The 12,190-nt window shown below is 38.6% G+C and overlaps 2 protein-coding genes across 5 annotated transcripts in view; one reads left to right on the top strand and one right to left on the bottom strand.

Annotated features, from left to right (window-relative positions):
• The window catches only part of LRRC49 (leucine rich repeat containing 49), a 150,593-nt gene extending 150,464 nt beyond the window's left edge, over positions 1 to 129 (bottom strand). For 2 of the 4 annotated variants that reach the window (XM_061430232.1, XM_061430235.1), the window contains exon 1: positions 43 to 125. In XM_061430232.1, the coding sequence (XP_061286216.1) occupies positions 43 to 90 (48 nt within the window). In that variant the 5' untranslated portion in view covers positions 91 to 125. Of the gene's footprint in view, positions 1 to 42 lie in introns of all 4 variants that reach the window. The other 2 variants (XM_061430233.1, XM_061430234.1) reach the window with 2 other exon arrangements.
• Positions 130 to 447: 318 nt separating this feature from the next.
• THAP10 (THAP domain containing 10) lies at positions 448 to 2,061 on the top strand. Its single transcript, XM_061430237.1, has one exon. The coding sequence runs from the start codon at positions 673 to 675 to the stop codon at positions 1,204 to 1,206; it is 534 nt and encodes a 177-aa protein (XP_061286221.1). The 5' UTR covers positions 448 to 672; the 3' UTR covers positions 1,207 to 2,061.
• The last annotated feature ends 10,129 nt before the right edge of the window (positions 2,062 to 12,190 follow it).

The raw sequence follows: 12,190 nt of genomic DNA, 5'->3' as shown, positions 1-12,190 counted from the left end.
GGTACGAATGGAAATAAAGAGAAAGTAGGAAACCCAACCTACGTTGCTCGCAGCCCGGCCAGAAACAGAGCGGTATTTCCCGGGAATCATGGCAGGAGACAGTCCAAGAAGATCAGTTAGATCTGCCTTAGAAATGACGCTACAGCACAGATTCAGAGACCGAAAGGGGTCATCTCCTAGGCAACCCGCTCAGGAGTTACCATGGAAACTGCCATTTCCGGTCTGGTCCTCTCCCAAATCTACCGATCAATGCACTCGTTAGAGCCTCTGGTTATATTTGAGGGGCCCAAAATATCAGCATTTCCTCGTTCTAGTTTCCCAGTTTCAGAAAAACAGAGCATTAGGGTGGAGAGGAGAATAAAACGAGGAAGAGGCCGGACACCTAGGTAGTTATGACAACCACCACTTCCGGTCCGTCCCTCTTTACCTCCCACCTCAGCTGGGCCCGCGCGAAATTTGTATTCCTTTGCCTGCTCTCAGGGGAAGACTGCTGGAAGGAGAAGGACCTCCAAAAGCCGGGTACTCTCCAAGGTAGGGGCCGCAGTTTGGCACTTTCTCGCGGCCGAAGAAGCAGCAGCCGACACGGAGTCGGCAGGTGAGGGCTCTGGGAGTGCGAGACCGTGCTAAGGATGCAGGTCCCCAGCTCCCAGCCCCGAGGCCGCTGCCGTGCCCATGCGCTGCGGCAACACCACCAAGTCCGGGAAGTTGCTGTTTCGCTTCCCCAAAGGACCGGGCCGTGCGACTGCTGTAGGACCGCTTCGTGCGGGGCCTCCGGCCAACTGGTACCGGGGCAGTGACAGCTCCGTCATCTGCTCCGAGCACTTCGCTCCCGCCTGTTTTGATGTCTCTTCGGTTATCCAGAAGAATCTGCCCTTCTCCGAGCGCCTGAGACCCGTGGCGGGCGCCGCGTCCATCTTGCACTCCGTATCCTCCCTGCTGAAACCTACAGGGAAAGAAGAGGGAGACTGTGCGGGCGGCCTGGGAAGGGAGGAAAGCTCCAGGCAGTCAGGCAGCCCCAGGCTACCCCAGGGCCAGCCTCGTGTACACTCCTCTGGCCCACGAAGAGGGCTTTCGGCTTCACAGATAAAGGGCCACTCAAAGAGTCCCCCGAGGGTCTTGCAAGAACCCCAGACTGTGGCTAGGCTCCTCTACTTAATGTTATCTTGGGAAATTCACCTCACCACGAAGGTTTTTGTTAATCGGTGATCTCCAAGAGCCCATTAAGTATTAACACTGTGGAATTATAGCTTCTTCTACCTCCTGTTCCCCGAAACACACACGCACACTCTTTCTTTTCCTTCACATTATAGAGAAGCCTTCACTCTCCGCTCCTGAGTTTTTAAATACGAAGCATTTAATTTGAGTAAATCTCAAGAGATGAGGTACTTTAAACTTTCTGCATAGCATATCATTGCATGATAAGCTGCAAGAATTATCAATTATACCGTCAAAATGGTGGGGGAATGGGAATGCAAGATGCTGATGAAGATAGGGCTTTGCTGATAGACATCCCTTCCCCCCTCCTAAACTTCCTCTTGACTAGCTGCCTTTAAACTAAGTCGTTCCAGTGAGTTGAATTCTCCTATCCTGCTCTCTTCTGCCTACTTTCTCGGTACTCATAAGATTGATTACACTTATTTTGCATCTGGTCACTACTGCCTTCTTCCCAACTTCCTAACTTCTCAGCCTTCTTTGAGTTAGTCAAACTTCAGCCCTATCACCATAACATAGATTAATTTATGACTCTTCATTGGATCTAAAAGGTGTTCAGTTTTAGAGATAGGAAGAGTTCACCAAGAAGTCAGCGGACCTGTAACTGACATTCTGGTTGTGAATATACAGAGGTATTCTTGAATTTTAGAGCTGAAGAAAACCTAAGTGATCATATAGTCTAGATTCACAATTTATGCACAAGGAAGCCAATCCAAGGTTAATTTCCTCAGGACCTTATAATCTTTTCTCTAGGTCCAATCACCAGACAGAAACTTTCTGCAATACCAACCTCCTTCCTACATGGGGTGGGTGCTTAAGACCCTTTCATGACGTCCAGCAATTATTAAGGTGGAGAATAAAATTATTAACAAAGTTCCTGCATGGTTTTTGGCCCTGCTTGCGACAGCAGTCCTGCTCCAATCCATGGTCTTTGTTGCTCACTGTGCACCAATCCTGCTGATCTTTTCCGTTTTTGAACATACTATATTCTTTCCTACCAAGCCTTTTCTGAATTATTTCATATAATGCCCTGGAATTATGCCCCTGCCATTCCCCATCATCACCGATTAAATCCTTTTACTTCAAAAATCTGTTCAAACATCTTTCCGTTTTCATCTCCTAATTTTATAGTCTCATTCTTCAAACACTTCGGTAGCGCATATACTTCAGTTGCACTCATCACAGTTGTCATGAAATAATTATGTATTTTGCTTAATATAATGTTTGTCCTCACATTAGAATGGAAGCTCTCTGACCGCAGGGCTCTTATCTGATTTGTTCATTATTAACAGTAACTAGAACAATATTTTGCAAATTTAAGGAATTCAGTAAATATTTGTGGAATGATTATATGACTATGGGAACAGTTTTCTTTAGTACAGTGGAATTTCAGTTCTCTGCCTGTTTCCCTTTTCACCAAACTGTATAGCACTCAAGAAATCTCTGCCTTTTCCTTGAACCAATTATCCACCATCGTTACCTAGCCAGTCTTTACCCAAGCCCATATTTAAACATCTATCTATAGATATATGTAAATATGTAGTAAAAGAGTTAAACATGTGCCACACACACCTTTATACTGCTTTTCTCTTTTTTATAATTCTACCATCTAATCACGGAGAAGGCAATGGCACCCCACTCCAGTACTCTTCCCTGGAAAATCCCATGGACGGAGGAGCCTGGTAGGCTGAAGTCTATGGGGTTGCTGAGGGTCGGACATGACTGAGCGACTTCACTTTCACTTTTCACTTTCATGCATTGGAGAAGGAAATGGCAACCCACTCCAGTGTTCTTGCCTGGAGAATCCCAGGGACGGGGGAGCCTGGTGGGCTGCCGTCTATGGGGTCGCACAGAGTCGGACACAACTGAAGTGACTTAGCATAGCATAGCACCATCTAATCAAAAACTGGGAGAAGAAGGGCCAGGCTAATAAAACAATCAAATGTTTTATAATACAACAAAGGCTAACTATTAAGAAATCCGGAATGTATACCAACTCTGTTTTTCAATTAATAAAGATATCCAGCCAGCATTCCTAACAGTCCATATTACATTACTATATATTCTGAGTTATTAGGAGACTGTGTAGGTTTTAACAATAGTACTTTAAAAGTATAGCAATAAATAGACTTGATAGCAGTAAATATTTTTAGCCTTGACATATGACATAAAGAATCTGCCTTTAGTGAAGGAGACCGGGGTTCAATCCCTGGTTTGGAAAGATCCTTTGGAGAAGGGCATGGCAACCCACTCCAGTCCAATGTTCCTGCCTGGGAAATCCCAAGGACAGAGGAACCTGTTGGGCTACAGTCCATGAGATCACAAAACAGTCAGACACAACTTTGCAACTAAACAACAATTTTAAACACTGTTTTAGGTGCTTGGTGCTATAGGTAGATAAATAGAAGTATGAATGTAAGCTATCTTCAGGGAGCTTGAGGAAAGATTAGGGACCACCCCTAAGGAAGAAAGGGGGTTCTGATGAGCACCATACACTGGCAATTTGTTTCATGTAGCTAGGATTATTGTCTCTCCTTAACTATTAATTTTGCATCCTTGTTTTTCTAACCCAACTGTATTTTTTAAACTTTAAATTCTGATACAGCAAAGTACAGCAAAGTGCTTAGATCATTAAATGACCAGAAGCTGAGCATGTGTAACCACTATGTAAGTCAAAGAAATAAAACATGACTAGCAACTCAAGAGCCCAAGCCTCAGCCCCTCAGCCCTCCTCAAAGCAAGCAAGTTTGCTTTCTTTTGAACTTAATATAAGTAAATTCATATTGTTGGCATTTCTTGCATCTGGCTTTCTTATTCAACATTATATTTGTGAGATTTATCTATGTTGTTGCATATAATATAGCAGTAATTTGTTTACATTATTATATAGCAATCCATTGTTCAAATATACCAAATTTAAAAAAAAATCTCTTCTATTGGACATTTAGATTGTTAATGTTTGAGGGCCATTTTAAGTAACACTGCTGTAAATATCCTTCTATGTGTCTTTTTCACATGATCTCCCTTAAGATTGACTAGTTTGATCTTACTTTCCAAGACTCAGGAATCTTCTCCAGCACTACAGTTTGAAGGCATCAATTGTTCAGCATTCTGCCTTCTTTATGGTCCAGCTCTCACAGCCATGCATGACCACTGGGAAGACCATAGCCTTGACTGTACAGACCTTTGTAGGCAGAGTGATGTTTCTAATTTTCGACACATTGTCTAGGTTTGTTATCGCTTTCCTGCCAAGAAGCAGTCGTCTTCTGATTTCATGGCTGCCGTCACTGTCTGCAGTGATTTTGGAGCTCAAGAAGAGGAAATCTGTCACTACTTCCACCTTTTCCCCTTCTATTTGCCATGAAGTAATGGGGCCAGATACCAGGATCTTAGTTTTTTTAATATTTAGCCTTAAGCCAGCTCTTTTACTTCTCCTCCTTCACTCTCATCAAGAGGCTTTTCAGTTCCTCTTCACTTTCTGCCATTAGAGTGGTATCATCCTCATATCTGAGGTTGTTGTCATTCTCCCACCTATCTTGATTCCAGCTTGTAACTCATCCAGCCTGGCGTTTCTCATGATGGGCTCAGCATATAGGTTAAACAAACAGGGTGACGGCAGACAGCCTTGTACCCCTTTCTCGATCTTGAACCAAGCAGTTGTTCCATACAAGATTCTAACTGTTGCTTCTAGATCTGCATACAGGTTTCAGACCACTGGCAGCATAATCAGAGTTTATGTTGTTTCACATTCTTCCTTACATTTAGGTTGTCACTCTTTCACACTGAGTCCTTTTGAAGGGTTTACTTTGCATTTTTCATTTCCAAATGAAATTAAGGAACAACTTTTCAAATGTTAATTGAACATTTGGATAGCCTCTTGAGTGATAATGCCCATTTTTCTGTTGGATTATCTTTTTCTTATTGATTTAGAGTTCTTAATAAATTTTGTCCTCACATCTCTTCTCTTCACTCTTAATAGTGTTTTTTGTTGTACTGAGCTTTTTTCTTTTTTTTTTTTTGGTGTACTTAGTTCTTAATTTTAATGTAAGCCAAACCAACAATCTTTTTTTCTGAACACTTAATGCTTAAAACATGCTACTTTGCTTTTCTCCATAAACTTACTGTTTCTAGTTTTTACATTCATATCTACAATCCATTCAGTGTTTTTCTGTCTGAGGTGGAGTTTGTTTCATTTTTTCCTCATAGAGAGATCACTATTGACTGAGCGTCTTTTATGGAAAAGAGTAGCATTTCCTCATTGTCCTGCAGTGTCAACTTTGTCATAAATCAAGTTGTCATACACACATTAGCCTGTTTCCACATTTTAAAATTCTGCTCCATTTACCTGTTTGCAAATCTTTACACCATTATCTCAGAGCTTTAATTACTATAGCTTATGTTAAGAATTAATATCCAGGACTTCCCTTGTAGTCCAGTGGCTAAGACTCCATGCTCCCAATGCAGGGGGCCTAGGTTCAACCCCTGGTCAAGGGACTAGATTCCATATGCTGCAACCAAAGATTCCACATGCCGCAAGTGAAAAAAAAGATCTTACATGCCATCCCACATGCCACAACTAAAGACCCGGCCTAGCCAAATAAATTAAAAAATAATAATAATGATTAATACTCATTTGGCATATTTTCCTGATGAATGCTTATTTTCAATAATGATTGTTTTTTATGCCATTAGTTTAAATGTACTTTCTAAAATTCTTAATTCTTATAAGCCCTTAATCTAAATCAAAGTTGAGGTAATTGAGTAAGTAATTTTACTTTATATGAAGGTTACTATTGAGATTAAAAATCACAGAACATGGAAAATAAAACATGGTCATTGTACAGCCAAAGAAAATTAATATCCAGATGATTAATTCCTCTTACCTCGTTCATCTTCCTTATCCATTCATCTGTTGATGAGCCCTTAGGTTGCTTCCATATCTTAGCTATTGTAAATAATGCTGCTATGAACATTGAGCTGCACATTGAAAGATTTACAGTGTTTTTATTTAATTTTTAAAGGCCTTACTTTTTTAAGAAAAGTTTTAGGTTCCCAGCAGAATTGAGAGGAAGATAGGTTTCCCATTTACCCAGTGCACCCACACATGCATAGCCTTCTCCATTATCAACATCCCCCACCAGAGTGGTACATTTGTTCCACCTGATGAACCTACATTGATATATCATTATCGCCCAAAGTCCATCCTTAACATTACAGTTCACTCTCTCATCTTTCTACTTTTTCAATTTTTATTTACCATTCTTCTCTTTAACTTCTTGAACATTAAATTACACCATTGATTTTCAGGATTTTTGTAGCAAATGGCAGATGGAGCAGCTGAGATTGACATGCTTATTTCCCAAAAGTAGAGTTCAGTAGAGTGGTATTATTTGAGGAAAAACTCCTGAAATGAAGATACATTAGAAATACCTTGTGAAATACTTTTTTAAATGGTGTTAAAACTGCAATCTAACTTAATCAAGCCTAATAAAATTTGTCTATAGTATTATGTACATTTAAGCATTAATGTACATAATAAGCATAGCATTGACTGAATCCCACAAGTTTTAGATTTCAGATTATTTTTATTATTTAGTGGAAAACATCTTCTAATTTCCACTGTAATCTTATCATGGGTTTAGAAGTATATTAAACATTTCCAAATGTGCAGGCATTTTGTAGTTGTATTTTTGTTAAGACTTCTAGGTCAATTATACTGTCACCAGAGAATATACAACATATGGATTTAATCTTTTGAAATGTACTGAAACTATATGAGGCCTAACATGGGTCAGTTTTTATGAATGTTCTGTGTACACTTAAGATGAACATGCATTCTGCAGTTGGGTACGTTTCTCCGTATATGTCTATTAATCATGTTGTTTAAATTTCTTATCCCTGTGGAATTTTTGCCTACTTACAAGTTACTGAGAGAGGTATGTTAAAAATCTTCCACCTCAGTTTTTAATTTACATATTTAGCCTTCTAACTCTAACAATTTTGTGTTACATATTTTGAAGCTGTGTTATTATATAGCACTAATAGAGCAATGCCAGCTTTCTGTAGGTTAATGTTGCCATAGTACATCTTTTTACACTCTTTTTATTTCAGTCTTTCTGTATCCTTAAGAGTTTAGGCATTACTGTGTCTTCCAAAGGTTGTCCTTTGGAAGAGAATATATCTTTGTCTCCTCCCGAGTTTTTCTCTTCATTTTCCAATTTTACTGTAATATGCATAGATATGGTTTCCTTTGTTTTCATTTACTCATTTGTGTTTGGCTGTGCTGGGTCTTCATTGCTGCCTGTGAACTTCCTCTAGCTACAGTAAGTGGGGCTACTTCGTGGTTGTGGTGGGTGGGCCTCTATTGCGGCGGCTTCTCTTGTCGTGGAGCATGGGCTCCAGGGTGTCTGGGCTCAATATCTGCTGCTCGTGGGCTCTAGATGCACAGGTTCAGCAGCTGTAGCGCAGGGCTTAATTGCCCCATGGCATGCGGAATCTTCCCGGACCAAGGATCAAACCCATGTCCCCTGCATTGGCAGACAGATTCTTAACCACTAGACCACTAGGAAATCCCCTTTGTTTTTATTTTAGTAAATACATTTAGTACTTTTGTAAAACCATGATTAATGCCTTCTACTCATTTTGGTAAATTCTCAGATATTATTTGTTCAAATATTGTTTCTGTCCCATTTTCTCTGTTTTACTTTGGGGCTACAATTAATATTACATGTTATGCTTTTTCATCTTATCTGCTATTTGTTTTAATGACCTTTTCTATAGTTACCATCATTTTGTCTTTCTCTCCCTACTTCTAAATATTTTCTTTTGACTCATGTTCCAGTTGATTAATACATATCTGGAAATTCTGTTTCTTAAGCTTTTAATATAAATAAGTAATCATGTATGTGCAAAAAAGATTTATATTTAAAGATTTCTAATTTATGGATTATTTTAATAAATTATAGTTTATCTGTACAGTAGATTATATACAGCCATAAAAATTATATGTAAACTATTTAATAACATAGAAACATGTATTAAAGAGGAAAATAAGATTATAAAACATCATCAGAATTTTAATAAATAAAAGACAAAGATAAGAAATATAGCAAAATATGAAGCTGTTAGCTATAAATGATGGATTTATGGCTAATTTTTTCTTTTTCCTTCTCCATTTGCCACAAATTTTCTTCAGTGATAAAATGTTGTTATAAAGAGAACAAAACTTATTTCTTAAAGCCTTAATAAATTCCTAAAACTCCGTTTTACCTGCTGTACATCTGTTTTGTAAAGAAATATATACTTATTCTAGACTTTTATAATGCTTGGTTTAGAAGTAGACATAGCTGTCAAAATTAGTCATAATTTTATAAACACAAAGATAAGATTTCAATTTTTATTTAAATCCTCAATAATAGTAGGTGTAATTATTCATGTTACAAGAGGACTCTTTACTAAAATTTCTTCATAAAGTTTCTTTAACTTGGGTATTAATAGCTTGTCCAAAGATGGGCTGAATAAAGGACAGAAATGGTATGGACCTAACAGAAGCAGAAGATATTAAGAAGAGGTGGCAAGAATACACAGAAGAACTATACAAAAAAGATTTTCACAATCCAGATAATCACAATGGTGTGATTACTCACCTAGAGCCAGACATCCTGGAATATGAAGTCAAGTGGGCCTTAGGAAGCATCACTATGAACAAAGCTAGTGGAGGTGATGGAGTTCCAGTTGAGCTATTTCAAATCCTGAAAGATGATGCTGTGAAAGTGCTTCACTCAATATGCCAGCACATTTGGAAAACTCAGCAGTGGCCACAGGACTGGAAAAGGTCAGTTTTCATTCCAATCCCAAAGAAAGGCAATGCCAAAGAATGCTCAAACTACCGCACAATTGCATTCATCTCACACGCTAGTAAAGTAATGCTCAAAATTCTCCAAGCCAGGTTTCAGCAATATGTGAACCGTGAACTTCCTGATGTTCAAGCTGGTTTTAGAAAAGGCAGAGGAACCAGAGATCAAATTGACAACATCCACTGGATCATGGAAAAAGCAAGAGAGTTCCAGAAAAACATCCATTTCTGCTTTATTGACTATGCCAAAGCCTTTGACTGTGTGGATCACAATAAACTGTGGAAAATTCTGAAAGAGATGGGAATACCAGAACACCTGACCTGCCTCTTGAGAAATCTGTATGCAGGTCAAGAAGCAACAGTTAGAACCTGACATGGAACAACAGACTGGTTCCAAATAGGAAAAGGAGTACGTCAAGGCTGTATATTGTCACCCTGCTTGTTTAACTGATATGCAGAGTACATCATGAGAAACGCTGGGCTGAAAGAAGCACAGGCTGGAATCAAGATTGCCAGGAGAAATATCAATAACCTCAGATATGCAGATGATACCAGCCTTATGGAAGAAAGCGAAGAAGAAATAAAGAGCCTCTTGATGAAAGTGAAAGAGGAGAGTGAAAGAGTTGACTTAAAGCTCAACATTCAGAAAACTAAGATCATGGCATCTGGGCCCATCACTTCATGGGAAATAGATGGGGAAACAATGGAAACCATGGCTGACTTTATTTTTGGGGGCTCCAAAATCACTGCAGATGGTGATTGCAGCCATGAAATTAAAAGATGCTTACTCTTTTGAAGGAAAGTTATGACCAACCTAGACAGCCTATTAAAAAACAAAGACATTACTTTTCCAACAAAGGTCCATCTAGTCAAGGCTATGGTTTTTCCAGTAGTCATGTATGGATGTGAAAGTTGGACTATAAAGAAAGCTGAGCGCCAAAGAATGATGCTTTTGAACTGTGGTGTTGGAGAAGACTCTTGACTCCTTGGACTGCAAGGATATCCAACCAGTCCATTCTAAAGGAGATCAGTCCTGGGTGTTCATTGGAAGGACTGATGTTGAAGCTGAAACTCCAATACTTTGGCCACCTGATGCAAAGAGCTGACTCATTGGAAGAGACCCTGATGCTGGGAAAGATTGAGTGCAGGAGGAGAAGGGGACGACAGAGGATGAAATGGTTGGATGGCATCATCCACTCAATGGACATGGGTTTGGGTGGAGTCTGTGAGTTGGTGATGGACAGGGAGGCCTGGCATGCTGCAGTTCATGGGGTCGCAAAGAGTTGGACACAACTAAGTGACTGAACTGAACTGAACAGCAACCAAAGGTGCTCACTGAAATATTTTTTCAGTGATCTAGGTAAAATTACAAAGCACTTCTTTTCATTTCTCTCTCATTTGTTTTTTCCTCCCACAACCCTTCTTACATTTTCCATATACCTTTTCTTAGCCTCTCCACGTAATTTGTAGGTACTCAGTTTTATATTACCTTCTAAATATCCAAATTCTCTTCCTTTCTACCTCTTATTTTCCCTACAAATAAAAATTTCCATTTCACACTGTAATTTTTCTCAGGAAAGTATTAAAAACATTAAAGCCAATCATGTCGTCTTACTGAAGTATTCCTCATAATGTATAGAGGACTGATGATTATGTTTTCTAAAATAATGTTACTGCTTTATTCTAATATTTAGTGCTGTTACAATAATAGCTAGTAGTAGTATCTCTTCCAGCTGTTAATTTGGGGGAAAATATAATGGGTTGTAAACAAATAGCTTAATAGCAAATAGGTTTCTGCTTGACCAGGGTGCTTAGCAATTTTTAATTTAGAAATAGTAAAGAACAGTATGGCAGAGTTCTTAAGAACTTGGCCTATCAAGCCAGCTTGCCTAGGTTCAAATTCCAGCCTTCCTGATATGTGACGTTGATAAGTATTATCTATACTCTTTTACTACTTATAACTGTAAAGAAATAAAATCATATAAAGTAGACCTTACCTTTGATATAATTCTCTTCTGATTTATATTTTTAGATTGCATGTGAGAATCAAGTTATACAAACACAATGGATGTAGGCCTGCATATATCTTTTGTAATTAGTGTTTTTGGTTTCTTTGGCTAAATACCCATGAGTGGAATTGTTGGATCATATGGTAGTTCTATATTTAATTTTTTGAGGAATCTCTGTATTTTCCATAGTGGCTGCATCAATTTACATTCCCATCAACAGTGCAGGAAAGGGTTCACTTTTTCCGACATCCTTGCCAATACCCGTTATTTGTTATCTTTTTTGTAATAGCCATTGGGACAGGTATGAGGTGATGTCTCATCATAGTTTTGACTTGCATTTCCATGATGATTAGTGATGTTGAGCATCTTTTCATGTGCCTGTTGGTCTCTGTATGTCTTCTTTGGAAAAATGCCTGTTCAGATCCTTTACCCATTTTTCAATTGGGCTATTTGAGTTTTGTTATTGAGTTGAATTCTTTTTATATTTTGGATATTAACCCCTCATCAGATATATCATTTACAAATATCTTCTCCCATTAAGTAGGCAGACTTTTAGTTTTATTGATAGCGTCCTTTGCTGTGCAAAGGCTGTGGCTTTATTTTAAATAGAATATACGGAACTTATAGTTTATATATTACCATTTGCTTTTTGCATACATATTTTTGATTATCAAATTTTCTTTTATTATTGGATGAGTTTATTGGGGGGGTTATATTTACCTCAACATCTTCCATATTATTCTTCATTTATTTATTTAATAAATACTTACTAATCATACTTGTGCCAGACAGTTGCCCTAGACACTAAGGATACATTGGTGAATAACACAAAGATTCTGCCCTCTTGGTGCTGAGCTTTTAGTGAGGAGCCAGACAAGAAACAAAGAAATAAATGAATAAAAGATCAGCAGAGTAAGATGGTAGAGCATCATTCAGGTGGAGGAGAGCATTTACTCTTTTAGGTAGTATAGTCAGTAAAGGCCTCTATGAAGATACAATATATGATCAGAGACCTGAATGATCAGAAGAAAATGAAAGTCGTTCAGTTGTGTCCAACTCTTTGTGACCTCATACAGTCCCTGGAATTCTCCAGGCAAGAATACTGGAGTGTGTA

The sequence above is a fragment of the Bos javanicus genome, chromosome 10, assembly GCF_032452875.1.
Source record: "Bos javanicus breed banteng chromosome 10, ARS-OSU_banteng_1.0, whole genome shotgun sequence".
NCBI lineage: Eukaryota > Metazoa > Chordata > Mammalia > Artiodactyla > Bovidae > Bos > Bos javanicus.
This window is presented reverse-complemented; position numbering and strand designations above follow the sequence as displayed.